Source organism: Pogona vitticeps, chromosome 12 (assembly GCF_051106095.1).
Source record: "Pogona vitticeps strain Pit_001003342236 chromosome 12, PviZW2.1, whole genome shotgun sequence".
NCBI lineage: Eukaryota > Metazoa > Chordata > Lepidosauria > Squamata > Agamidae > Pogona > Pogona vitticeps.
This window is the reverse complement of record NC_135794.1, coordinates 9,784,029-9,811,580: the sequence shown is the minus strand read 5'-3', so window position 1 is coordinate 9,811,580 and position 27,552 is coordinate 9,784,029. Positions and strand designations below refer to the sequence as shown.

Sequence of the window (27,552 nt, the reverse complement as noted above, 5' to 3'; positions counted from 1 at the left end):
AGGTAGTGTTTAGATACCCCTGTGTATATGGGACTGCACAGGCAATCCACCAGCCTGTACAGCAGCAGAATGATGGTGTACCACCATCAGTAATCAGGAGGGCTTGCTGGTTATCACCTCATTTACTTCTGGACAGCCACAGTGCACTGCCAAAAGTGCTGACCGTAGCTTGCTCATTGATGCTCTCCTCTTCTTAAGTTACCTGTTAGCTAAATTCTGCTTATGGGCCTGCTTGCTGGCTAGCTGAACGCTTTGCTCTTTAAGGCTACGATGCTCTAAGCAAAGATTTAGAAATAGGACCAACTGATCACCCCACAAAAAATAATCAAACAGAGAGGCAAGGCCACAACAAACCAGATCGGAGAATCACCTAATTGATTTCTGCCTCGGAAAAAGCAGATGTTTGAAAATTTGCCCTTTCAGACTTTAGTTTCCAGAACTTCCTAATCACTGGCCATACTGGCCAGGGCTTTTTCAGAGCGGTAGTCCAAAAGAAATACTTTTTTCAAGCACTTGGCAAAAGGCATATTGAAAGAGGTAGGCATCCAAAGAGCCTCGTGGCGCAGTGGTTAAAACGTTGTACTGCAGCTAAAACTGTGCTCACGACCTGGGGTTCAAATCCCAGGTAGCCGGCTCAAGGTTGACTCAGCCTTCTATCCTTCCGAGGTCAGTAAAATGAGTACCCAGCTCGCTGAGGGGGCAATGTGTAGCCTGTATAATTAAATTGTAAACCGCCCGGAGAGTGCTTGTAGCGCTATGGGGCGGTATATAAGTCCAATAAATAAATAAATAAATAAATAAATAAATAAATAAATAAATAAATAAATAAATAAATAAATAAATAAATAAATAAAGACTGAAGCGTGGGAGCTCTATGTGCATGTCCGGAGGTGAGAAGTTCCACAAGGTGGGTGCCACCACCAAGTAGCCCTAGGTACTGTAGCCCTAGGTACTTATGTATGTACCTACCTTGCTGTACGTCTACTTTCATAGGTCTCTTGCATGATCCAGCACATCTCTTCTTGTGTTCTTCCTAAAAGAGGATTGTATACATTTATGAAGGTCGTGGCTGACGTTGTATTCCACGTACCATCTCAGAAGCAATGGGCTGCAAAATAGGAGATGGAGGATGAAGTTGTATGCCCAAAGGAAGTCTTTGGTTAGATCCAGCAAGACTCCTCTTAACTTTATTAAGATAGAAAACATTCAAAAGCCCTTGAAGTGCAAGGTGTTTTTGTATTTCTATGTGATTGCTTTTTTTTTGTACAGTAGGATGCCTATATCCACAGTATCCACAGTTTTACTTATCCACAGTCTGGAAATATTTAAAATATTAAAAGAAAAAAAATCCAGAAAAAACTATTTCCACATGTATTGCCAGAACTGGCCACTAGAGACTGTGCTATGAAAACCGGTTAGTGAAGAATACATGGCATGGTCTCTGATGCCCTCTAGTGGCCAGTTCTGGTAATGCACATGGAAATAATTTTTCTTTCTCCCCCCTCCCCTTTACCATGCTCGCTTGCTTGCTTGATAGATTGATTGATTCAGTATTATCCACAATTTTTAGTATCCTTGGGATAGCTTGGAATCAATTCCCAGCACATATGGGGATCCTATTGTATTCTCTACCTAGAATACCCTGGAAGGCTTGCCAATAAGTTAGAACTGGTTGCATGCAATGTGAAGTTCAAATATGATCCATGGATCTCTTCTGTGGTTAATTAAAAAGTTGTTTACTGAGGGAGAGAGGTGGGGCATCCTATTAAAAAAGAAAGAAAGAAAGCAAAGAAACAGCCCAGGACTGCAATTGTACGCTTTTGATATTTTTTTGATGAGTGGGTGTTTTTTCTTCTTCAAAATAATAATAATAAGTATGGCTTGTGCTTTGCACCTTATCAGAGGGCTCATTCATTTATTTATTGGCCATACTCTTTGAGCCTGGTTTCTGTGCCTGCAGCGCTTACCTTTGAACATGCCTGGCCAGAGGCTGCGGGAAGCGGCTGGCCGGCTTTCATGTCTCTCTGTGGTTCCCAGCCATCTGAGTGCAGAACAGGAGAGACTGTGCAGGGCGATGCACCAGCACACCAACCAGGCAGGGAGAATTTGTGTTCTTCTCCGTCATCCACAATGTTTGCATCCTTCCTCCCCCTTATCTCGGAGAAGCAGATTGAGCAGAGCTGGCCTGAATTGAGAAGTATTTGTCTGCTTAGAGCGTTGACTAGTGTAATCCGCTGGCTTTTATTTCCTTGTTCAAGACTCTATCAGCATCCAGCAGCTGGGAAGGCCGCCTCACGCTGATGGCCATCTCTTTACCCTCCTCAAAATCACTGCTTTTGAATGGGAGGAAAGCATGTCTCTATTAAGCTGGCCTCGGCTGAGATTAAATGTTTTTCGATACAATCCAATTAACTCTCAAATTGAATAGCCAAGTGACGGATAATATACTGCTGCTTCCATTCCCAGCACAGATTTTCTCCTTCCTCGCGCTTGCTCATTGACAAGACCCAGGTCTTCAGGATTGCACACATGATAGCAAATTAGGTTGTGAGCTCATATGAGATTTAATCAGACAAAGAACAATTAATTGTCATTGACACTCCCTGGAAGCAAGGTGGCAATGAGACAGGGGACATTCAAAAGGCACCCTTGTTTAGAAAAGGAAGGCAGTCTGGTTGTATATTTAGAGAGTCCATTCTGCCCCCAAGGATCTATTTCAATGACTGTTGAAGCTTATATGCTCACAGTTGTGTTTCTGCCACTGATATGGCAAGGCTGTTCTCTAGGTCAGTAACGTGACCCATGAAAATCTCTGTTTGATTCGGAATGCCAAAACAATTAATCAAGATTAATCCATCTTCACAAAACTGCTGCATGGACAGATTCTCCATTCCCCCCACCCCTAAAGCAAGCTTTTAATCAGATCAGTTGAAGAATTTGCACTTTTAAATGCAACTGCATGGATTTAGGAGGCAGCTGGACATTTCTGTATAGGTTAGATGGCTCCCATGGCAGTATGTTCAAAACCTCTCCTGGACTGGATTAGAAGAGACTGATTAGAAACTGTAGTGAGGTGGATCATGCCTGGCCCAATGTTTTGCTGCTGAGATGCAAAAGGCAAGATGGCATCCACCCTTCTCTTGGATAATGGGCTTGGCAGTTCAGCCTTGCCTTATTATACCATTCTGAACATAACTGATCTCATTTGCTTTTGGAATCAAAATCCAAGATAAGTACCCTTAGTCTGGTGAACTGCGTAAATTTTCTGCTATTTGTTGTCTGCTGGCACCAGCCTTCCTCAACCCATCGTTCCCTTGATATGGAAGCAAATCCACGGCTTCTGAGAAAAGCCACAAAGAATGGGGAGCCCCACTCAAAATACTGAATAGCCTTGTTCCATAAGGACCTGGCCAAGGGTTGGGTCAGGGTCCGAATTAAACCAGGGGCTCACTCTCAGTTCAGTGATGTTTCATTTTTGTATGCCATTGGCTTCATAGGCATTGAGTTTACGTCATATAAAAACAATCACATGAAACCAAAACTTCTGAGTCTGCACTTAAAGAACAGAAAAGCAGAGAAGAGGCTCAAAGTTAGCTAGGAAGGCAGGATTTTGGACCTTTTCCCACCCCAAAGTATTTGGGCATCACTCTGAGTTGAACACTGACCTACAAAGCAACAACAACCATTGTCTAAAGACCAAACAGGAAGTTGCCACCAGAAATAACAGACTTAGAAAAGTGGCTGGGTCAGACAGGGATGCACACCCACAAACAGTAAGAACAACAGCTTTGCCCCTGTACTACTCCACAGCAGCATATGCTAGTGCAGTGATGCATAAATCAGTATACAGTGGTGCCCTGCATGACGACAATAATCCGTCCCATTGAAATCGCTGTTTAGCGAAATCGTCATCATGCGAAAACCCTTTCCCCGTTGGAACGCATTGAAACCCAGTTTAATGCGTTCCAGTGGGGAAAATACCTCCTCGTCCAGCGAAGATTGCCCATAGGGAAGCCATTTTGCGAGCTGTAAAAATGGCTGCCCTGCAAAGCAGGGAAACACAGGGCAGCCGTTTTGCGAAGCCGAAAAAATTGTCTTGCAAACAAACGGTTTGCGAAGCACGGACCTAATTGATGTCCAGCGAAAATCCCCCATTGGAATGACTGTTTTGCGAATCACTTTAGCAATCGCAAAAAGTCATCGTTATGCGGATTCGTTGTTTAGCAGGGTCGTTGTCTTGCGAGGTACCACTGTATTTCAAACAAGTGAATGTAGCTCTTAATGAATCATGCAGGATTATTAATTTCTGCCTGAAACCTACCCCCATTGAAAAGTCTATTATTTGACTGGCCCTGGCCCTCCAGAAGTACATCAAGAGGTGCTAGCAAATAATGAACGAAATAAGGTAACACAGCAGCAAATCTATCTGCTTCATGGAGACCAACCCCTAGATGATGGCTATATTCAAGGAAATGTTTTCTGCGCACATCTCAGGTTCTAAATATTAAACAGGAATGGTTAGGCTAAACCTATGGAGAACAAAAACACCACATCTTGCCAAATGGATGAATGCTGAGGAATGTCTACCACCAGGACACCAGTGGTTCCCAACCTTAGATCCCTGGATTTTCTTGCACTACAACTCCCAAAAATTCTGGCCAGCACAACTAGTGATGAATGTTTCTGGGAATTTTAGTTCAAAACATCTGGGGATCCAACGTTGGGAACCATTGCTCTAGCTATACCATCTGGAAGTCACTTAATAGACTTAGAAGCAAAGTAGGAAGATCAAAGAATAATCAAGTAAAACGTGGCTACTTGGATACAGGACACATTTTCTGTGACTGTGGAGAAATTCAATCAATGCAGGAATTACGTGCGTGCAATTTATGCCCCACCCCATGCACAAAAGAAGATCTAGCAAATAGCCAAGATAATGCTATAAAAGTAGCCCAGTTCTGGTAAAAAAATCATCTAATTAGCTAAACATTTTAAATTGTCTTTAATTTTGCCGGTATTTCATATGCATCCATAGTTTTAAATTGTGTAATGTCTGATAGGAAACAAGGAAGATCGTGTTCAGTGGATTATGTTCCGCATCCCCACTCTCTTTCTCCAGCTGTTGGCAGATGTTATGCGGGCACTTCTTATCAGTAATGTCAACTGTGTCAGCAATAACCTTTTAGCTGAGGTTTTGTTGTCTGTTTTTTTTTTTTTAATCCATCTACTACTGTATCTCAATTCGGCTCCTCTATTGTTAAAGAGATGATTCCTTGAACTTTTCTTCTTGTACCTTCATATCTTAATCATATCCACAATCAGTAACGCTGATATTTTTATTCTTAGGGGACTGGTCTCCTTGCTTTTATCCCTTGTAATCTCCAACAGGACTCTTTTTCTTTCTTGACCCCCCTCTCTATTAGCTAAGCACCTTGCCTTTGTTGTTCATAACAGGCTCTCTAAAACTGACTTTGGGCCACTTCTGATGGAGAGGTTCTGTTTTTTATTCATGGATTTCTTCAAATATTTATGTACCATTCTTCATCTAATCTGGATTTCAAATCAGTCTGAAACTGCTTTTCCCAAATATGGGCTTTCCAAGCAGGGGAACTACTGCTCCAGTCATTCCCAGCAGCATGGCTTTCTTGCTGGGGATGATGGAATGTGTAATCCAACACATCAGGAGAGCACTTGGATGAAGAGGGCTAAAGCAAGACAGCAGTTCTCTAGCACAGACTTTCTGTACCTCACCAAACTAAGGATCTGTGTCTTGGATTTTGCACAAAAGTTCTTCTGTTTTGTACAAAAATGAAGTATTGTGCACAAAACACCAGAAAATGTGCAGATATTTGGTACATCCGTACACTATATTACAAATCTGAGAACTCCTTAGGGGAAACTGTATTAAACTGCAGTAACTTTGTGATCCATTTTGCTCTTTTCTTCTGTGCTGCTCCACAGGAAGTGTTGGATTTGATGGGCTGAACTTTAAAAGGAGTTGGGGGGGGGGGGAGAGAAATAGATTGAACTTTAAAGCCTTTTGGCTCAGTGGTTAAACTGCACTACTGCAGCCGAGACTCTGCTCATGACCTGTTGACTCAACCTTCCATCCTTCTGAGGTCAGTTAACTGAGAACTCAGCTTGCTGGGGCAGCAGCAGGGTGGGGTGGGAGCAATGTGTTGCCTGCATAATTAAATTTGTAAACCACCCGGAGGCTGCTTTAAGCACTAGTATATAAGCAGAACGCTTTCTAAAATCAAGCTGCTTCCAGGATTTGGATTGTATTGCCTCTGGGAAGCGAGATTGGCCCCCTACCTCTTATCTTTCCCTTGTCAGGCAAAGACCTTCTTTTTCAGACAGGATTTTAAGTGATAAGCGTCTCTAAAAGATGCTCTAGGGTTTTTTTAAAAATAGATTTTAAAAGTATCTTTTCAAAATTGTTTTTAATTGTGACCAATTTTAAATTGTTTTTTAATATACAGTGGTGCCTTGCTTAATGATTGCCCCACTCTACGACAAAATCGCTTGACGATTAGGTTTTTGCGATCACTTTTGTGATTGCAAAACAATGTTTTAAATGGATTTTTTTTTTTTTTGTTTAACTATGATCGCTTCCCTGCTTTGGGAACCGATTTTCACTTTACAATGATCAAAAACAGCTGATTGTCGCGTTTCAAAATGGCCACCGGCTGTTTAAAATGGCTCCGCGCTGTGGTTTTTGGACGGATTCCTTGCTTTACAGGCAGCGAAAATGGCTGCCCCTATGGAGGATCTTTGCTGGACGGTGAGTTTTCAGCCATTGGAACGCATTGAGGGGTTTTCAGTGCGTTTCAATGTGCTTTTTAATTTCGCTTTACGACGTTTTTGCTCTACAGCGATTTCACTGGAATGAATTAACGGCGTTCAGAGAGGCACCACTGTATAGTCTTGTATGGTGTTTTAAAGTTATTATTGTGTCATTTTAATCAGTTTGAGCCACCTTAGGCAGAAAGGTAGCTAATTAATAATAGTCTTTATCATGAGAACAAATTGGTAACATAGCCAACGGCCTAGGTGGGTTGCCCTTCACTGGAACATGACAGCCAGCCGTGGCTGTGGAGTTCTCCAGACTGGCTTGCTATATTCCCAGATTTCGTGCATCAAGGTGAGGTTGGACAGATGGCTTTAAACACTTCCACCGCTTCTACCTTCACATGATCTTCCAGGTCCAACCTTCCTCTGAATCCATCCTCATTTTTTCCTGCTTGAGATCCACTGGAACTCTGCAAAGTGAAATCCCCTAGAGCAGCAATGGCGGGCCTATGGCATGCGTGCCACTGCTGGTGTGCAGAGCCCTCTCTGCGGGCACGTGAGCCATAAGTCACCAGATGGCTACCCCCCGACAACCAAACCTGAGGAGGCGACTGCAGCCGTGGTGCTAGCGCCCTGACCGGCGGTAGGTCAGGATCCGGAGCAGCTGGCGCTGGCAGGGGACGATTGGAGGTAGATCCAGAATGGGGTCTGGACGCACCTCCGTGCCCGGGATTCCCCTTTCCGCGGACACTTCTGCTTCTGCTGGTGATGCTTCCACTGCCACCTGCTGGGTTTCTCTCCCCCCCCCCCCCGGTTTAGACACTCGGGCTCAAAAAGGTTAGGCATCACTGCCCTAGAGGTTGCTAGACTGCCGTTCCCATCAGCCTTGATCATTGACTATGCCAGCCGCGGATGATGGGATTTGGAAGCCAAACAACATTGGCCCTCCCGAGTACAGTATATACCATACCGTGTGGTTCCTAACCAAGGAGGTGGGGTAGACGAATGGGGTGGCAAGCTTGTAAAAGGCTTCTTCCCAGGGGTGGAGAGATTAGCGAGTCTCCATCATTTGAAACTCATCCCAGACATCAAAAGAATGTCTGAGCAATTTGTAAAATTACTAAACGAGCAAGGGGAAAAGACCAAATAAATGCATATGTATGTATATGAGATTAAGAGGGAAGGAAAACTTCCCTTTGCTTACACATGAAAGGCTTATGTGATTATTCAAGGGAAAAGAAAGCTTTGAGCATTATCAAATGGTATATACAGTAGAGTGAAAAATCTAAATAAGCCTTCAGGCTGGCAGAACTTTATAGCTTTTAAATCCCTTGTAATAATTACAAATGTGTTTTGTTTTTAGTTTGTTTTTCCTTTTGTCTGTTTAGCTATTTTTTTTCATCCATCATCCACCTCTAAGGGAAGTGAGACTTGGCTCCTTTCCTGTTTTGCTGTGAGCTGAAGATGGTTCTGTTTGATTGGGCCTAATGCTCCTATAATGTTTTAATGTCACTCTTCCTTTCAAATTCTAACACAGCTGTCAAATTTTTATTGTACAGTATAGGGTCATGTGTTTGTTGGTTTCACGGGGCATTTTAAGGCTGTTTCCCAGTCTGTTCCCCTGAGCATGTAGTAAAAGGAGGATGATAGTTAGAGACTGAAGGAAAAGATGAATGAGCAAGCCATTGTTTAAAGCAGTTATCTGCAGCCTGATCCTCTTTGTCTTTATTTAGGGGGCATGTATAAAGGTGTACATATTTGCTGTGTAATGGACTCGATCCATGAAAATTTACATTAAAATATAGCAGTTAATCTTTAAGGTGCAACAGCATTTTTGTCTTCTTTATTATTGTTTGTTTTCTTTTCTTTCATGTTGATATGCTTTAACATATGATTTGACTTGGACCAAGGCAGTGTGTGTATGTTGATGTCTGTAATAATTATTCTTTCATTCTACAGATTTTCATTCTGTGCTATTGACCATCCTGAAGGCCAAATCACATATTAAGACAAATGAGCATTTTTTGCTGTTACAGAATGATCCACCATATGCTCAGTCCCTTCAGAGTTCCATGTCTGTTCCATCAGACTTGCAAATTAAGTCCCTGTTTACTGTCCTAAACCTAATCACCAAACAGATACAGTATCAGCTAATTTTGAACATTTAGAGTGTGATCCTCTCATGCTAGGATGAACAGAAATCTTTTTCCCCCTTAAGGGAGCTCCGGTTCTAATGATGTGCTAACCGTATTATCTTGTGCAACTGTCAGGTTCAATCAAGGCTCAAAATGCTGTTGGTGTGTTTCAGGGAGGAAGCTTTGATAAGCCTCCCCTAGGAGACCCACTGCCCTGGGGCAAATGGTCAGGTCATTCCCGGACCCATGTGCCTGCTTATATCCTTCTGGTTCTTGGTGAAAGCCCTGATCCCATAGCCTTCCCCCATTAAAGGGCATCCACTCAAATCTTTCTGAAAGGTGTTCACCTGTCCAAAAGCCACTTGGCCTCAAGCACAGACCTTCAATTCTTTTGATAAGAAAAGGAACGAAGACCACTGCCAGAGAGGGCAGGGTTAGTGGTGCGTCTGTGACAGGCATTCTTAATGGCCTGTCTGATAAAGTTACAGAGGAAAATGCCAGAGTGGTGCCGAGAGTGGGTTAGGAGAGGAGCTAATCCAATTCCTGGCTCATGAAGACATATGGTTCTCTCGAGGCCACCCCAGAACTGGGGACAGGAATCCACCAAGACAGAAACACCAACAGTCTTTTCATCTTAGTCAGTAACCATGAGCTGGGTTACAGAAGGCTCTTCTTGTACCAATGCTAGACACATAAAGCAGCTGTTAGAATTTGTTGGTGTTTGTACTGGCAGAGGACAGAGTAACTTTTTATGGTCTAAGGAACTTAATTTATGAACAATATAGAGGGAAGATTTCTTGACTTATTTACAAAAGTTCCCAAGGCTGGCTTCTGTCTGTGTAGGTCTGTTGGCAGGCACTAAGGAAACACCCTGTGCAGTCTGCTTCTGTCCATCAGAGGGGAGCAACAAAAAAGGAATGATCTTGGAGGAAGAAAAAGGAAAGAAGTGGACCTCAGAGTAGCAATCTGCATGCGATGTGAAGGGAAAATGCGGGCTACTGCCGCCATCCGTTCCCCACTGACGTTGCCTTCATAGATGCATTGCTGCTCTAGGCCAGCAACAAAATGGGAGCATGTAAAATTAGGGTTTGCTGACTTTTCTTCTTGCCTTGTCTTTTCATGTTATGTCCAACATACTATAAATGGCATTACTTTTGTCATTTTACCTCTCAGAGAGAATTTAGTCTTGAGTTGCTCTCTTTCTGTCTTTCTGGCAGCCTCTAGTATTGATAAAGCTCTCCTCATACGCCATATTCCAAATGAATCCATTTTTTCCTGACAGTTTTCTGAAATGTCCAACTTTTCCTTCTGTTCATAGAAATTGGGAATGCCACTGATTATCTCCAGCAACACTTCCATATGCTTAACGGTATTTATAGTAACTAGAAGGTAATTCATCTAGTGGTTAATGAAAAACAGAAAAGTAAAGAGTTACCTTTTTAAATGCAGCTATAATTATAATTAATTACTTGAGACTTATAACTAATCAATTACTTTTTACAAGTAAGACTGTCCAGGAGGCACTTTGTTAAATGGCCACTATAAATGTGACAACGAAGCATTTTGTAATACCTTTAAAGAGTTATGTGTTTTATTTGACATAATCTTTTCTGGAAAGCTGTTGTATAGATGGTTAGCCAATTCTGTTATATGTATTTGGGAGAGTGGTGGCGAAGAAATAGAAATGCAGAGGTATGTACATCGGTGATTCTCTTAACAGTATTTGTTTAAGAAACATTAGTTTGGAGGTAACACAGATATTCTGCCTAGATGACCAGATTCGGCTATGTATGGTGAGAGAAACATTTTACCCACTCTGGTTAAAAGCCTTGTCAATTTTGTCAGTCCTTTAGTGGTGGGCCACCTCTCTTAATGTCCACATTAATCATTAAATAGTTTTTATGCATATTGTTTCTTCTTCTTCCCTGGTGAAACCGGACATGTCAGGCTCTTGAGTGAAGGCTAAATGGAGTGAAATGACAAGAGAATTATATTTTATTTTTCAGAACTCCTTCATTGCCCCTGACCGCAAGACCTCCTGCATTGACCTGTCTTTGGTGAGTGCCCCTCTCGCGCCATCACATTGGCAATTTTGTGCAAGTACTGAGGGTGTTTATACCACAGCATCCCTTCAAGGGAAGTGTCTGCCTGACCTCCAGTTGTTTTGTCAGGCTGTTCCCAAAGAATCAGTGTTGTTGTTTAATAGTACTTAGTGGAACATCGTCAAAGTGCACGGGGCTTTACAGAGTACAGGAAAACAGGTCAGGGTGCTGAGGACTTTACAAGTCCAAAAATTGACATCATGTGCAGTGAACCTTTGACCCTCATGTTTTATCCTGGTCATCTACAAAGCAGACTCACTTCTGCCTCTATTGGTGACACCTACGCATGAGCCACTTACATGCAGTGGTTTATTGATCTAAAAGCCATTTGCTACATGCTGGTTGGCTGAAATGTAGAATGAAGCCCCCATGGGTGAGGGTACAGCCAAATAAAAGGAGTGGAGGAGAAGGTTGGGGGGGGGTTAGTAAAGGTGGAGACAAACAAATCTGTTCCAAAAAAACCCACAAAAGTACAAGGAAGTGACAATGGAGTAGCAAGAAGATGGGTTTACTGCCCAAACAGATGTTAGCATCCATCTCTGGCTGTCTGTAGATTTTCACCTGCTGGAAGAGGCCAGTGAGAATGCCATCCTCGATACCTCGGACAACTAGGGACAGCCCTTGTAAAACTGGCAAGCGTTGGTGGAAGTGGACGGATGGCAGATCCAAAAGGAAGACGTGGAGGCGATGGAGAAGGGCTAAAAAAGCAGGAGGATGTCCTGAAGAAGGAGGGACATCAGACTTTAGGGTAGAGAGACAGGAGGGCCCTCTCCCTTGAATGGACGTGGACTGATGTTTACCTGAAAGGTGATGAAGCTGTACCAATATCCAGTGATGTCAGCAGCGTAAGGATTCATAGCAAGACAGTGCTCTTCATAAAACTGTGTTGACATCCACCTGTATATCTGTTTCTTGTTGGAATTTATGGGTGAGAATTGCTTTTAACTTCACACCTTCTCTTTCCTGGAAGAAAACAGCCCAACACTGTCACTTTCTGAGTCCTTAATCACTCACGCAGCATGATCACGGAGAAAATAGATTGCATTTTGGGCCGCTTGAGCAGCAGTCTGACGCAATGCGTTTCCCAGTGATTGCATGCTGTATGAGGAACTGCATCCCAGCCTCACCCCAATCCATGCCCAAGTTGGGTTTTTTTACCTACTCCTTTTGGAGCCAGGCTAGAGTGATTCCCTGGCAGAGTCACCTGTAACTCCTTTCCAGCCTTCTGATCACACCTTCCATCCCTGTTCAGGAATTCCACTGATGACACAGAGCCGAGCCACCTCCTACACTTTCAACCCATCACTTTTGATATGGGGATAATCCTGCTCACCAACTTCATAACATTTCTCTTAGGACTCCTCCTGGGTAACGCATGTCAAAGGTTCTCAGCATGCTGAAAATGCTATGTGAATGCTTGCTTTTGCTTTATTTGTATGGCAAGGTTTTTCTCAAGTCAGGCCAATTCACCTGTGTTGCTTTGTGCTCATCCCCTAAGCCAGGGTCCCCAACCCCCAGTCCGCGGCCCTGGGCCAATCCGTGGGCTCCTTGGAACTGGGCTGTGGAGATGGATCCATGCACACATGGTGGGCGTGTCGCACTTGCGGAGGGGTGTTTTGTGCTCGCGGGTGGGCATGTCATGCTCACTGAGGGGCATGTCACGCTCACAGGTGGGCGTGTTGTGCTTGTGGGTGGGCGACATGCCCCTCCATGAGCATGACACATCCCTCTGTGAGTTTGATACACCCACCCATGAGCACGGAGGTGCCCTCCACCCCCCGCGCACGGAGCCCGCATCCCCCAAATGGTCCACAGTCCCAAAAAGGTTTGGGACTGCTGCTCTAAGCTGCCTCTAAGCTCTGATATCTATATGCAAATGAAGTAAATGCTTCCTTTCAAGCAGACCAACATGGCCTTTCATGGACTGCGGTTCCTCTACCCATTTTTGAAATCCACCTCTTCTATGCACCAGGCAAGATGGTGCAGCCAGCTATGATATCAATGTCAAGGGTGCCCATTTCCAGAATCACACAGGTCTCTTTCCATTAAATATCCGTAGGCTCAGAGGAGGTATTAAAAGAAATGGATCTATTTTAGAGTCCAGATTAGTTAGGTTTTTTTTCTACCAACCTTCAAATAGGAATCTGGGTCCAGGATATGGAGAACACAGAACCCCCTGGATTAAATTCCCAAGAGAGAATTTTCCCAAAGGCTTTCACGGCCAGGATCCAATGGTTGTTGTAGGTTTTTCAGGCTGTTTGGCCATGTCTGGAGGTTTTTCTTCCTAACATTTCACCAGTCTCTGTGTCCGGTATCTTCAGAGTACAGGAGCTAGAACTCTGTCTGTGTTCTGGTGTAGTGTGTGAGATTGTTGAGTATTTGTAGTTGTGGGATCAGTTCTTTTCAGGAGATAGAGTGATTCCTGTGATCAGGGTGTTTTTGTTTGTGATGAGGGGGGAGATGATCTGTCACTGTGATTGATGAGTGTCATTGTCTAGTCTTTTGTGTGCAATGATCACCGGTTCTTGTGGCTCGGTAGAGTTCATTGACCTTTTTGCAATCTGTGTTTTTCAGTGCTGGGAGCCAGGCTTTGTTGAGTTTTAGAATTTCTTCTTTTTTCTTGAAGCTGTGCTGATGTTTATGGATTTCAATGGCTTCCCTGTGTAGTCTAACATAATGATTGCTGGTGTTGTCCAGTACTTCTGTGTTTTGAAATAGGATTTCCTGTCTAGGTTGTTTCAGGACATGTTCAGCTACTGCCGATTTTTCCGGTTGTTTTAGTCTGCAGTGTCTTTCATGTTCTTGACCAGAATCCAAACCAGAGTCAAAGAAAATGAAAGACACTGCAGACTAAAATGACCAGAAAAATGGGCAGTAGTTGTGCCACCCAGGAAAACCCATGGTGGCAACATGATTTGTGGTTGTAGCATCTTCTGTGCCCCATTGTGCTCTGTAATAACTCAACTTCGGGGGAAACGGAGAATAAGGTCAAGATGCTCAAAGGACACCACTTCAGTGCCAGGGGTAGAAGGTTTGAGAACAGCTCCCATATCCCCCTCCATGACAACACTGTAAGTTGCTGGAGAACTTGGCTCTTTATTGAGGCCAACACAGGGTTAATGGAACAACACAACTTTAAAGGTCCAACAGGCCACAACAAAGGTCCAACAGGCCACCATTTCCTGCTCCTCCTTAAGTTGGAGTCCTGACGTGGCCACATCTATGACTTTGAGGACATTTCCCACCTCCAACTCATTGCTGCCCCAATCCACCAGGGAGCTACAAGTTGGGAATGAGGCTAATTCACTCACCAAGATGGGAAGCCCACCTTCCCATCCGGAGGGACCCTCAACAGTTTCATAAGGTTCCTTTGTTCATTTTAAAAATCAGATCTGATGTCCAGGCTGGGAGGAGGCCCCATTAATTGTGGGGTGGGGGAGGCATAGGATGGCCTGCTGCAACACATTTCTGAGGCCCAGAGCCAGGCCTGATAGGAAGAAGACCAAAACAAGCACAACAGAACTAGTGCCACAGTACAAATTGGCACATTCTGTTCAAGGTCACGGACGAAGACATCTGAAAAGCTGAGAAGTCTCAGAACATAATTAAACCTTTGAAACATTAGAAGAGAGCTGAGCCAGCAAAAGGCCCTGGTGCTCAACATCCCAGAGATCCTGCACATGTGGAAATGCGATGCCATGAATCAAGGAGGGAGTGATAACTTTGTAATCCTCTTCTCCCTCTGTCATCACCATCAAAATGCTGGCAGAGAGTGCAGGACGCTGAGAGTCTGAGATAAGGGCAGAGAAAATGAATGCCAAGCTCGGAAGCAAAGGGGTTGGGCCACCAGGATGGGATTCAAAGGCTATTAGTCCTCCAGGGCCGGCCCTACTATTTAGGGCGATGCAGGGGTCACCTTAAACAGCAAATGCTGTGAGAGGACAGTGAGGTGCTCCAAGGGAAAGGAGCTTCTCTTATAGTTGCCCAGTCTGAGGGCAATGACTGGGGCCTCAGCGGGTGGCTGTAACTCCTCCAGGTGTCAAAGGCGGGGAAGCAGATCTCAGGATGAGCTTCTCCGGTGAAGGAGAAAGTTTGGTTTTTGCATGTGTGAGTCAGCTTTCAAGCCTGGGCACCCACCCCACTCATTCTGAACTGGGCTCAGTGGCTCGGTGGTTCAGCACAAAAGCCTCCGCGTGTGTGTTATGCCTCCTTCCTGCTTCCATCCTAACTCTCGTTCGTCCTGCCTCTGTGCTTGTCTTGCCTCCTGTCTCAGGATCTGGCCCTGAAGTCTTAAGGGAAGGGGATGCCGGTGACTTGGCGACCCTACCTGCGTGCTGTGTAGTCCTCCCTGTGCCCCCCCCAAGCTAGGCTGATGTCCTTGAGTGCAGAAGAGGACCTTTTCACCAACATTGAACAATTCAGCTGCCTGCCCAGTTGGCTTTTCTATCTAGGATGGAAAGGAGCACCATCGTGTCCTTCAGCTGAGGCAGATAAAGCACCTTGAGGCACCCTTGGGGGAAAGGCCAAAGTGATGTATCTGGGATGGGCAGTGGGGAGCAGAGGAAGAAGGCTGAGGGCAACACGCGTCAAGGGGTGGAGCGTTTGCGTGGGTGGCAGAAACACAGAGGATGCAGAAAGGCTGAGTAGGAAGCAGACGTGGCAGGTCAGAGGTGGAGGTCTGTGGCTTCTTTCCTTTTCCCTTCTGATGCAACTCCTTTCCCGTGGCAGCTCTTCCTCCCAGACAAGCAGGATAGCCAGAAATGAGCCCAGCTAACATAAAATAACCTGGGACTAAAGGTTGCCTATTGTGGAAATCACCTACTTTCTCCTGCCTCTGTGCTGCTGCTTGGCAGCAATCTACATTCAAAGAGATGGAGATCAGAAAAGTTACGTTTTTGGAGTGCAAAAAAAACCACACTGGCTGCACGATTCTGGGAATTGTAGTCCAAAAGAGTAACTTTTCCAAGCTTTGAGTATGGATTGTATGACACTCTTTGCATGAATTCATATTCCTCATGGATTTAAAGACAATGGTAAGGATAGCAGTAGTCATATAATTGTTAGTAAGCATCCACCAAACCAAGACCTAGTGTTGGAGAGAGGCGACTGATGTATTTTTCCAGGTTTGCAAAACCACACTTCAGAAGGTTCATAAGTCCTGACGACCATCACAAAAAAAAAGCAGGCTACTTTGCATATACCTTGAGATGAGGGACGCTCCTGCTATGACACTCGGACACCGTTATTAATAAATCATTTATCTCCTCTAGTCACAGGCTGTTTATTTTTGTCCTTATGTAGCCTCATGAGAATACAGTTTGTGAAAGAAATTCCCCAGGTTGAATCCCCAGCATTTCCAGTTTGGGAAGGCATCTGTGCACTGGTTAGCGAATTCACCGCAGGTTTTAAAGCAAAGCAAAGCGTGCTGCTTATATACTGCCCCATAGTGCTTCAAGCACTCTCTGGGTGGTTTGTAAGTTAATTATTCAGGCTACAGCGAGCTAGGTCCTTATTTTTCTGACCTCGGAAGGATAGAAGGCTGAGTCAACCTTGAGCTGGCTACCTGGGATTGAACCCCAGGTCGTGAGCACAGTTTTGGCTGCAGTCCAGCAGTTTAACCACTGCGCCACGAGGCTCTTAGCCTCAAGTTCACAAAAGCTATCTGGGCCACAAATAGATTCAGCACCTTCGATAAATCCTCTAACATTTTAAAATCTAATATGGCTAGGGATGGGACTTTTGGATTTTCTAGACTACAGTTTTCCGCAATTCTCCACTCCGTCAGTTCTCCCTGTCTTTCAGATTCCTTTCAATCCCCTTAGCATTGTGCACCAAATAGAAGACCTTGTGGCTTAGCTAGGCCAGGCTTCCTTCCCCGAAGAAAAGCTTCCAGCTAGCAAAGGGGCAGGAACAGGAAGCCTGGGCAGAGCTTGGCCTAGCTAGGCCTCAAAGCCTTCTCATTGAGGCCTTTCTCCCAAGCACATCAGACTGGGATGTTGGGAAGGTGCCTGAAATGTAGGTAGAACTCATGAAATGGAGAATTGTGGTATTTGTAGTCCAACAAAATTTTTTAAAAAAACCCATCCCTTTCCACCATCACTACCATGAAATCAGAGTCATCAGCATGTTGGAAACTCCAGAGACCCACTGCCAGTCAATATACTATATTTTTCCATGTATAAGATAATACTTTTGTCTAAAATATTTGGATTAAAAATTGAGGGTGATCTTATACATGGAAGTAGGGGGGAGGGATCAAAGCACTTTCATTCCTGCTTTCCCCCTCCACTTACTTGCAAAGAAAGTGGAGGGGGAAAGCAGGAATCATCAAGGCACTTTGATTCCTGCTTTCCCCCTCCACTTTTTGCATGAAAAGTGGAGGTGGAAAGCATTTTCCTCCCAAGAAAGTGGAGGGGAAAAGCAGGAATCATCAAAGTGCTTGATTCCTACCTTCCCCATCCACTTCCTTGGGAGGAAAGTGCTCTCTCCCTCCACTTTCTTTGCAAAAAGTGGAGGGGGAAAGGACTTTTTTGCAAGAAAGTGGAGGGGGGAAGCAGGAATCAAAGAGCTTTGATCCCTGCTGTTTTCTTGCAAAGAAAGAAATTTTGGGTTAGAAAAGTGGTGGGGGTGTCTTATACATGGGGGTGTCTTATACATGGGAAAATATGGTAATAAACCAGAGGAGGGGAACGTTTCAGATGTTGTTGGCCATTTGAAAGTTGTAATCCAACCACATTGGGCAGGCCAGCGCTTATTTTTGGTGTCGGTTCCTAGGCGCATTGAAGACAGACTGGCCAACTGTTCCTAGGATCCCAGGATCGCATTCCTGCCCTACATAAACGCTCTGTATTCAGGTGACAGCACAGCTGCTATTTACTTCTTAGAAGAGATTCAGTGTCTTTATCAAGCAGTAGTCAGCCAACATTCAGAGACCCTTTTTGTCCATCCATTTTCCACAGTCCTTGGCAAAGGAGCCCTGGCCACCTGGTTGCTAAGATGAGATGAGTTGTAGCAACAGCAGCTCCCAAGATGTGCGCTGTCAATGCACCTGGGGAGCAGCCAGGCAGCACTTGAAATCAGGTGCAAGGAACCAGGCTGTGCTCCCTGCCAGGGGCTCTTGGTTTCCTCCTCCCCTGCCTGTTACCCCTGTGGGTTCACTTCCTTTCCATTAGTAGCTTTCTTTCCGCCAGGGATGGAGGGTGGACAGGTGTGCAGGAGCAGCCAAAGTCCTCCAGACCCTTCTTCACAGGTGAGACAGAGAGACACCTGTTTGCTTTGTGGTTCTGGCATTTGCACAGACCTTTGAATGTTGCTGTTAGGAAATTGCAGGCTCCTGGCAACCAGAGAGAAGCTCGTTAATCTGATCCCTGCGGGAAGATTGAAGTTACTGCTTCTGGTCTCTCAGTCCTGCAGAACTCCCCCCCCCTTCTCAGAAACTAAGAAGTTGCAGATGACATTGTATTACCGACCATTCTCTTCCACAGTGAGTAGATGGGACTGCAAGATGGGGAGCCCTTGTACCTTATGCCAGTGGTTCTTAACGTGGGCGATAATGCCCCCCAGGGGGCGATTTCATTTTTCAGGGGGGGCGATAGAACGAAAAGGGGCGGTGTGGGGGCGCTGGAGCAGAAGGGGGGTGGTAGGGGGGCCCTGGAGCAAGCCAAACCTGTTAAGATGGCTGCAGCCTTTTTACAGTGTGCATGAATATAGCCGCCTAGAGTAGTCTTAATTGATTAGATAGGCGGGATATAAATTAAATAAATAAATAAATATATACATATTTTCCTCCAATCTTAATTTAGTTTCAGAGTTTTCGTCTTGAAAATTTTAGTTCCTGCATTGTGGTTTGTTTTTAGGCCCTTTTTATATTTCTTTTTTGCGTCTTAAAATTCGCTTGCAACTAAATCATTAAATGTTTTGGGGGCATTTCATTTTCTTGGAATTGAATTTTGTTTTCAGGGGTCATTGGATTTAAGTGTCGTTCGTAAATAAATAAATAAATAAATAAATAAATAAATAAATAAATAAATAAATAAATAAATAAGAAAGAAAGAAAGAAAGAAAGAAAGAAAGAAAGAAAGAAAGAAAGAAAGAAAGAAAGAAAGATATCATCACCGTGGGGAGGGGGGCGGTGATAACTTCCTCAATGGCTCAAGGGGGCGTTTCTTTCAAAAAGGTTAAGAACCACTGCCTTATGCTGAGGCCAAGGCAGCCATTTTACCTGCTATCCCATAGAGTTTTATAGGGAGAGCCAGTCCCCGTGATTGGGTTCTTGTTCTAATCTAAGTCTTCCTCTTCTTTGACACCATTAACCACAGGAAATATAACATTGTTAACAGAACTTTTACTCTAGTTAGGAAGGCAAGGATGCACAATATCTTCTGTGGGTCGAACAAAACTGTTCAGCATGGGCGAAGGAGCCCGTAACCGTAGAGGGTTCCCTCTGGTTTGTTCTCTCTCTTAACGTGGTGACATCCCGAATCCCTCCCGATCGTTCAGCTTCCGCAGCGGAGGGCTCCTTGCTGTGCCTAGGGTCCTGCAGCATGGGTGGCATGCCCACTCTTGTTCTCAGGAGGGAATAGGCTCCGGCCGCGCCACCTTCCTCCAGGGACCCTTCCCCCTCGGGTGAACCTAGACCGTCCATTCCATTGGGTCCAGTTCCCCCAACTGTACTTCAGCACCTGTTACTCTGTGTCCATGTGTGGGTCTGCCCCCTCTATTACTGCCTCTTTCCTCTCTCTTTGGAAAGAGAATCCATAAGTATCCTCTCCCTTGTCGTTTGTCTTTCGCTCCTCTTTTCGCCTTTCTCCTCCCTTGGGTCTATCCACTCCTCTGAACCCCAACACTTCTGTCTTCCCACCTTTTCCATCCACTCTGTCATCATCAGAAAACTTTCTACTATAGACTGTTCTCCTCCCGTCTTCTCCCTAACCTGATCATCTTCAAGAGATATCTCTTGTACTCCCTGAGGTAATTTAAGTAACGCATGGAGACGATGGAGGGGACGGCTCACTTCCAGAAATGGCTGCTTTAATCGGTTCTTCTTCACAGTCCCATTCAGTTCAATGGTATTTTACTTATGGCTAAACAGGATTGCCCCGCTGAAGAGTAAGGCTTTTCTTGCCCTCCGCTACGTCTTCAGTGATTGCCGTATGTTCTGTTAAAATACACAATGGTTCACACATTCTCAAACTTGGCAGCCACTAACCCTGGGATGCAATTTGGATATTTTCCCCCCCACCAGTTCTACCATGCATATCCAAATTCTTGTAACAACAGGGGCATTGTGGGAAATCTAGAAGTCCGACACTCGTCATGGTTATTTTCATAGGCAAGCTCACAAGAGTCCAAATATGCAGACAGACAGACCAAGAAAGACAGAGTCTGTCTGCCCCAAATACTTTCCATCAAAGCAGGCATACAATATTTAAACACAAGCATATTGTTGTTAGGGGGATCCATTTTGGATCCAGATGCTGTGTTGTCAGCTGCAGACTCAGAGTGAACTTTCCCTTAAGATTCGAGGGCATGGTGGTAGAGGATCTCGGGGTTCCTGCTGCTAAAAAGGTTGGGTGTTTCAACCCTGCAATCATACTCATCAAGGACTGGTGTTATGGTGTGAGGTGCCTTCCCACCCCCACGATCCCTAGCCCCCAGGAGTCCAGGAGCAACAAAAAGCATGGTTTAACTTGTTTTTTTGTCCTGTATTGTAGAGCAAGGATATCTCTGTAATACTAATTTGTTGTATAAAGGCTCAAACAGAACATGAGAGCAGCAGTCTTCTGAGTCCCTGGCCTTTCCTCTCCCTTTTGGCCAAAGTTTCTTGCAAACTTTTGCTCTGTAAGCAGCCAGTTCAGAAGACCTTAGTCGGATGGAGGCCATAGCTGCTTCCCAGCTTTCCAGAGGTGGCTGCCTCATCACTCTGCCTAATTTCAGAGCCAGACCTGCTTGGAGATTAGGAACAACAGCAGTGTGGACCACAAGGACTTCTCTCCAGTTGCCGGGTTATTTTGGTGACTACCTACTTTCTGTCTTTCAGCTACCGAATGATAAATTGCCACCTCATGAAGCTGTGGCCGAGATCCTGCCAGAGAGACAGCATGCCAGGTACAGTGGGGCCGTCTGCGATGCGGGAAGAGGGTTAATTGTGATGCTACCATAATACGTTGCAGTACCGTTTGCTCATTACTTTCCAAATGTTATTTAGGAGAGCATTTTTGCTATTTCTCTACAGTACTTTGAAGGGTTTAAAAATTACTAAAAAGTAATTTTAAAACAATGAGTTAATAATGTGTTACTTCTCAGGCAATGCATAACAAGCAACCCTAGTATGTTATGTCATTTCTGACTTAGGGCAACTGTATGCATTAATGACCTCCAAAAGGCTGAGTCATTAACAAGGCTCCTAGTTTTTGCAAGCTAAAAGCCGTGGCTTCCTTTATTCAGTCAACCCAACCCATGTTACATCTTCCTCTTTTCCTACTGCCTCCCACTTTTTCCCAGCATTATTGTCTTTGCCTGGGGCTCTTGTCTTCTTATGATTTGTGCAAAGTATAATAACCTCAGTTTAGTCATTTTAGCTGCTAGGGAGAATGAAGGCTTAATTTGAGCTAATATGCACAAGGGTTACTTTTTTTAAAGTCAACTAATTCGAGTTCATAAGCAGATTGCTTTTTTTTTAAGCAAACATTCCAGATTCTGTTGTGCAATTAGAAAAAGCTTGTTCTTCATTATCATGGTTAATATCTTCCCCAAAGAACTGGGAGAGGGCAATGAAGGAAATTTCCTGCCATACTAACATACTTATGCTCTACATTTGGCAGGCCCATTATTGAAGAAGTCCAGGATCTGGTAAGACAACTAAACATTCTTCATTTTCCTTTCTCCAGAGCAGCAGCAGATTTTTGGAAGTTGCCATTTTGTTTTCTTGGATAGAAAGGTTTGGGACGAGTCCCTGTGATGCTGAGTCCACAAACTGCCATTGTTTCTGGGCAACAGTTAAGCAAGAAATCTGATGGGCTTTAAGGTTGCGGTCATACGGGGGGGGGGGAGGAGAGACACCTGCATTTTAAATCTGTTTAGCATGTTTTAAATTGTTTTAAAAAGATGATTACACGACACACAAAGTCGGTGTGTTTTTTATTGTAAAGCAGTCTATTTTATTCAGCCGCAAGAGAGTCGTTTATTTTAAATCCCTTGTGAAATTGATTTATTTTCAATCTTTTGGGGATATACTCTATTGGTATAAATTGTGGCTATGGGGTTGACCACTCACTGCTGTGCCTTCCATGCTCTTTCTCCTCCTCTACCCTGTGCGTGTGTGTGCGTATGCGTGTGTGTATGTCCCTTCTTCACAAACCTTTCAGCCCCAGCTTCGTGTCTCCCAATCCCTCTCCATTCTCCCTGTGTGTGCATGTGTGCACATGCGTTTCTGTGTGCATTTGTTGGGCCACAGGGAAAGCTGTTTTAATTTTTTTTTCATGTTGTTCTGTTCCAGTGCTGTTTCAGATTGAAATAAATTTTTAAAATGCATTTTAAATGACACCCCAGCACCAGTGGCTAATGGTTGTGAGAGACAGCCAACAGAAGTGGAAGCGGATGCAGGACAATGCCTAAAATGCAATGATTTTTAAAGCCCCCTCAACCAATATACAACACAGCTTAAAGATGGATTAAACGTTTTCCCAAGATTATGAATACACTGACCCCAAAACGATGTGACTTTAAACTGAATTCAAGACACACACACACCCCATCCATCACTGGATTTATTTCAATACTTTAACCGCTCCCTAAACCAACCCACAGAATGCTTTTCATAATGGGGAGAAAAACAAAATGGTTTGAAGGGAAATAATAGCTTTCCTTTCAGCTTGAAGAACTGCACAATGGATTGCAACAGAGGCTTGGCTCATGCCGGGTAAAAAACTACCCGGACCCTCAAAAAATAGAGGAGAAAACAACATAATTGCAAGCGGATGTTGGTGGAGGTGGGGACAGTGGGGATGTCTGTCGGCTTGTGTGTTTTGAAGGCTTTTCTGCCAGAAGCCAAATGCTGCCCTCTGCAGCAAAGAACTAAATCTGCAGAAAAACAGTTTGAGGATATTTCCTGGAATACAAATAGCATTTTTTCATAGATTTGCAGAATCATAGGATAATGGGGTTGGGAGGGGGCTGTAAAGCCCTCAAGTCCAAGCCCTTGCTCCATGCAGGAATCCCATTGAAAGCACATCTGACAGATGGCCGTCTCTGGCTTGTGCACAACGGAGATGATCCGTGAAAATGCCATCGCACAGAGCTGAGCGGGAAGGGCTGGGTCGTCTGCAGATCTTGCTTTGCAAGGTTTTCACACAATTGTCGGAATGGCTGTCAATTGGAGTGGACGTTCTTGGGTTTGAAAAAAATCAAGATCCTCGTAAGGCCAATTCATGCATGTGCTGCTGATGTGCGGTGCCTGCCTCGACAAGCCTGGAATCTAAGAGACAAAAGGAAAGAGGATGAGACAGGAAGAGGAAAGTGCGAGTTCGCCCTAGAAAGAATTAAGAGTAAAGCAGGGACTGGAGCTGCCTGCTCTGTCACCCAGACTATTCAGCTTGGGCATTAGCAGTTGTGTTCACGAGAGACGTGCACATTTGCAGGTTTGGACTGCATCTCCCAGAATTCTCCAGGCAGCCGCGAGAGTCATAGTCCAGAAACACAAACCTGCATATACCTCTAATGAGTACCATCTGTCCAGTGACATTGCATGCATGGACCAGGGGATTGGGATACCGCTGTCATGCCCATTTTGTGTCTGTTGGAGCTTCATTACTCAGCAGTCCCCCAAGAATAGGCTTTGCAGGGCCCATGTTTACTGTAAGGCAGGTTGGGTAATTTGTGGGACGCAGGCCACCTATGGCCTCACTCTTTTGGAAACTTCTGGGAACCCCGGAAACTCCAAGGTCACCAAATGCATTCTTTAAGTGAAGAAGGAGGTGGTGGTTGTGGTGGTTCCAAGAACCTCCTGGAAATGTGGTTCATTTGCAGAACAGGAGAGATAGAAAAGAAGACGGTGGTTCGAACCAGACATGGATTCTTGATCACATCTGGTTTCATCACAAGGGCATAATATGTGTCACCAGGCAGGTAAAATTGGTCCCTGGGCCTACGATAAATGGCCCCTCCTGGTGTAAGGGATTGCCTGATCCACCAAACAGCAGGAACATGTGAACTGTGACCCTTTAAATGTTGTTAGACTGCGTTTCCCAGCAGCCCCCTTGTCAGCAAGGATTGTTAAAGGACAACAGTCAACCCTCGACTTAAAAATGGCCCTAGTTACAAACATTTCGACTTACAAACTGCTCTGACAGAAAAATATTGACTCGACTTGCAAACTTAGATTCGAGTTATGAACCCAAAAAATGCGCAGGAGGTGGGGAAAGTGCGAAATTTGAACTTTCAGTTAAGCGTTGGCCAGTGAAGAGGGTGCCTGTCTGCTTCCTTGCTCTTTCCAGCATTTTGAGAGTGGATTTGGAGACAGTCTTCAGACTGCCTGGTATTGCTGTACGGACTGTATTTTTATTTTTTGGCTTTTAAAAACAATTTGATTTTTGGATTTTTAAAAGGTATTCCCTCCCTCCTTTGCTACATCCCTTTTCCCCAAAAGGTGCTTGTATTGGCTTGTCTTGATTGAAAAGGTGCTTTTCAAGGTGATCTGTTGTCTGAAAGGTGCTTGGTTTTTCCCAGAAGGTGCTTGTCTTGGCTGAAAAGGTGCTTTTCAAGGTGTTCTGTTGAAAAGGAGACTGTTCCCTCCTTCCCTCCCTCTTTTCTTTCCTGTTTTTTAGGTTAAAATGAAAAAAGGGGGAAAATTCTGTCCCTAGTGGTAGGAATGGATTAACTGGCTTTGCATTATTATCTATGGGAACTAACGCTTCGACTTACAAACCGCCCCTCGACCTAAGAACCCAAACCAGCTGGAACAGATTAACTGGTTTTCAGTGCATTCCTATGGGAAATGCTGGTTCGACTTACGGACTTTTCGAGTTACAAACTTCCTTCTGGAACAGATTACGTTTGTAAGTCGAGTGTTGACTGAATTTTCTTCCTGAAACTGTCCTGCATCACAAGGGCTGTTCCATCCATATCTATGCAATCTAAGAGCCAGAAGGATAGTTGTTGGTGCCTATTCAAAGTGAGGCCCTGGACAGTAGACTTAACAGTCACACTAGGTTGTTTGGTTATTGTCTTCTCCACCTGGCTAAGTCAAATTCTGAATTATTAAAACCCTTTCTAAGTTGGCATCTGTACATGTAAAGTGGGATATGCAGTGTTTTGCAGATCACAATCCCCTTTTTGTCCTTTTTTTGGGGGGAGAATTATAGTTGGTGGATGCCTTCCTTTTCTGTGGACCTCCTATATTCAGGGCTCAGGACACGTGTCCCGCTTGCCCTGGAGTGTGCATCCCTTTTGTCTCCCTTGATCACGCAGACTCTCCTCTCTCTGACGCCAAGCGCCATGTCTGCTGGAGTGATGATGGCGCTGGGCAGCCCGTCTCTTCTGGGTTTCCCTGTCATTCCAAAGAACAAGAAAACAAAGCACTCCCCACTCTAGGGATTCCAGGCAATCTGTCTCCTTGGTCTGCAAACAAACAGGCCGTACTTATCTCTTGACATCCTGCTGAAGGCCAGGCCTAGCGAGGCCAGGAGAGCCGAGGAGGTCGGCCAGTTGGCTCAGAGACAGCTCTGTCACGGCCATATCTCCTCTCAGGACCGCTCCCCCCAGTGAAACTCTAACTAGGCTTTCTGATCTTTGCAGATGCTTAGAGCCTGAAAAAGTTCCTTTTGTGAACACTGCCTCCAGAGCTCCCTAGTAACTGTGGCCACTTTTTAAAATAATCCCTTCCATTGCCTAATTCAACTGAGGAGGTACTTCGGTCCACCCTGGCCTTAGATTTAGATTAGGCATCCTTCAGTCTTGAGAGACTACGGTATCATGCTCTGAATTAGAGGTCTTGGAACAGCGTCTAGTGTGGCAGAGGAGGCCAATTCCAGAGTGACCATCCCTTCCACACTGAAGACAAATACAATCTATACCCCATCAAGCTCCCTATTTTTGCTGCTTTCGTGACTTCCTCTTTGCCTCGGCCTGCTGGACAAGGGTCTCTTCAAATTGGGAGAGGCCGTGATGCACCGCCTGCCTCCAGGCTGAATGCTCAGATGTCAGTGTTTCCCATCTATTGAGGTCCATTCCTAAGGCCTTCAGGTCCCTCTTGCAGATGTCCTTGTATGGCAGCTGTGATCTCCCTCTGGGGTGATTTCCCTGCACTAATTCTCTATACAGGAGATCCATGAAGATGCTTTTCTGGCAGGCTGATCAGGGTTGGGCTAAGAGTGCCCAGATGCTTTTTAAGAAGCATCTTAGGATTGGACTCTAATGCGGGAGGATCAGGCAGGGATGGCCCAAGTTCTTCTACTGCCTGATGCAGGCAGCAAAGTACTCTCCCTGGTGGTGGTGCCCCACAACAATCAGACCTCCTTCCCTCCCATAAGAGGAAGCTATGCCTCCAGAAAACAGCAACCGTGTGCCAGCCACCATGGTAGGATGACTTTTTCTCAAGAGCCTTGTGGTACAGTGGTTAAACTGCAGTGCTGCAGCGAAAATTCTGCTCAGACCCAAGTTCAATCCCAGGTAGCCAGCTGAAGGTTCACTCAGCCTTCCATCATTTTGAAGTTGGTAAACTGAGTACCCAGCTTGGTGTGGGGTAGGCAACGTGTAGCTTGCACAATTGAACTGTAAACCGCAATATATAAGTGGCACCCTTAGCTCTTTTGCATTCAGCTGCTTTTTGCAGCTGGAAAGGCTGTCTGCCTTCTTCTGGGGATGGGCACATGGGCCTTGCTAATTGGGGTGATTATTAATGAGCAGTGGGGCACAATGGGACTACACCATTGCTGCTGCCAAAGCTGCCCTGCCTTCCAGCTCTCCCTTCCAGGAAGCGACATTCAGCTTTTCAGCATTCGACTAGTTATACCTGTGAACAGCCACCGATCATCTCTGCTCACAACGTTCGCCCACTGAGGCAAATAAAGGACCTCCTTTTCAGACCACTCCATCCCTCAGTCATATTCTTCCTCTTCCTCTCACTAAACCCTGAGCGGTCTCTCAGCTTGGAGGGTGACTTTCCAAAGTGTCAAGAGTTGGTGGGGCAGAGCTCAGCTCTCTGTGAGATCTGCTGCCCGAGGCAGCCTCCTCACTTCTGGTCGGGCTAGCACCGTGGTCACAGTGGGGAAATACTCCTGCCTGGATCCCATTAGAAAACCACAGTCAATCATTTGCAGGGTGGAGAGAATGCACAGGCATTATTTCAGCCCTCCAAGTCAAGGTGCGTAGGGTTAAACATTAGCCACGTTATTTTTGGCAGAGGAAGTGGGAAATCCTCCATCTGGCAAAAAGATACAGGAATCACAAAATAAATAACGGCTCACTCTTCCTAGTAGAACTAGTTCTAAGGAAGGCAAAATTCTCCATTTTTATATTTGGAGCAG

The 27,552-nt window shown here is 44.9% G+C and overlaps 1 protein-coding gene across 2 annotated transcripts in view; it reads left to right on the top strand.

The window, feature by feature from the left end:
* CCDC33 (coiled-coil domain containing 33) overlaps window positions 1-27,552 on the top strand; it is a 219,247-nt gene that overhangs the window by 176,783 nt on the left and 14,912 nt on the right. For both annotated transcript variants that reach the window (XM_078381075.1, XM_072982291.2), the window contains 3 exons: window positions 10,934-10,984; window positions 21,069-21,136; window positions 21,853-21,880. In XM_078381075.1, coding sequence (XP_078237201.1) covers window positions 10,934-10,984; window positions 21,069-21,136; window positions 21,853-21,880 — 147 coding nt within the window. The remainder of the gene's footprint in view (window positions 1-10,933; window positions 10,985-21,068; window positions 21,137-21,852; window positions 21,881-27,552) is intronic.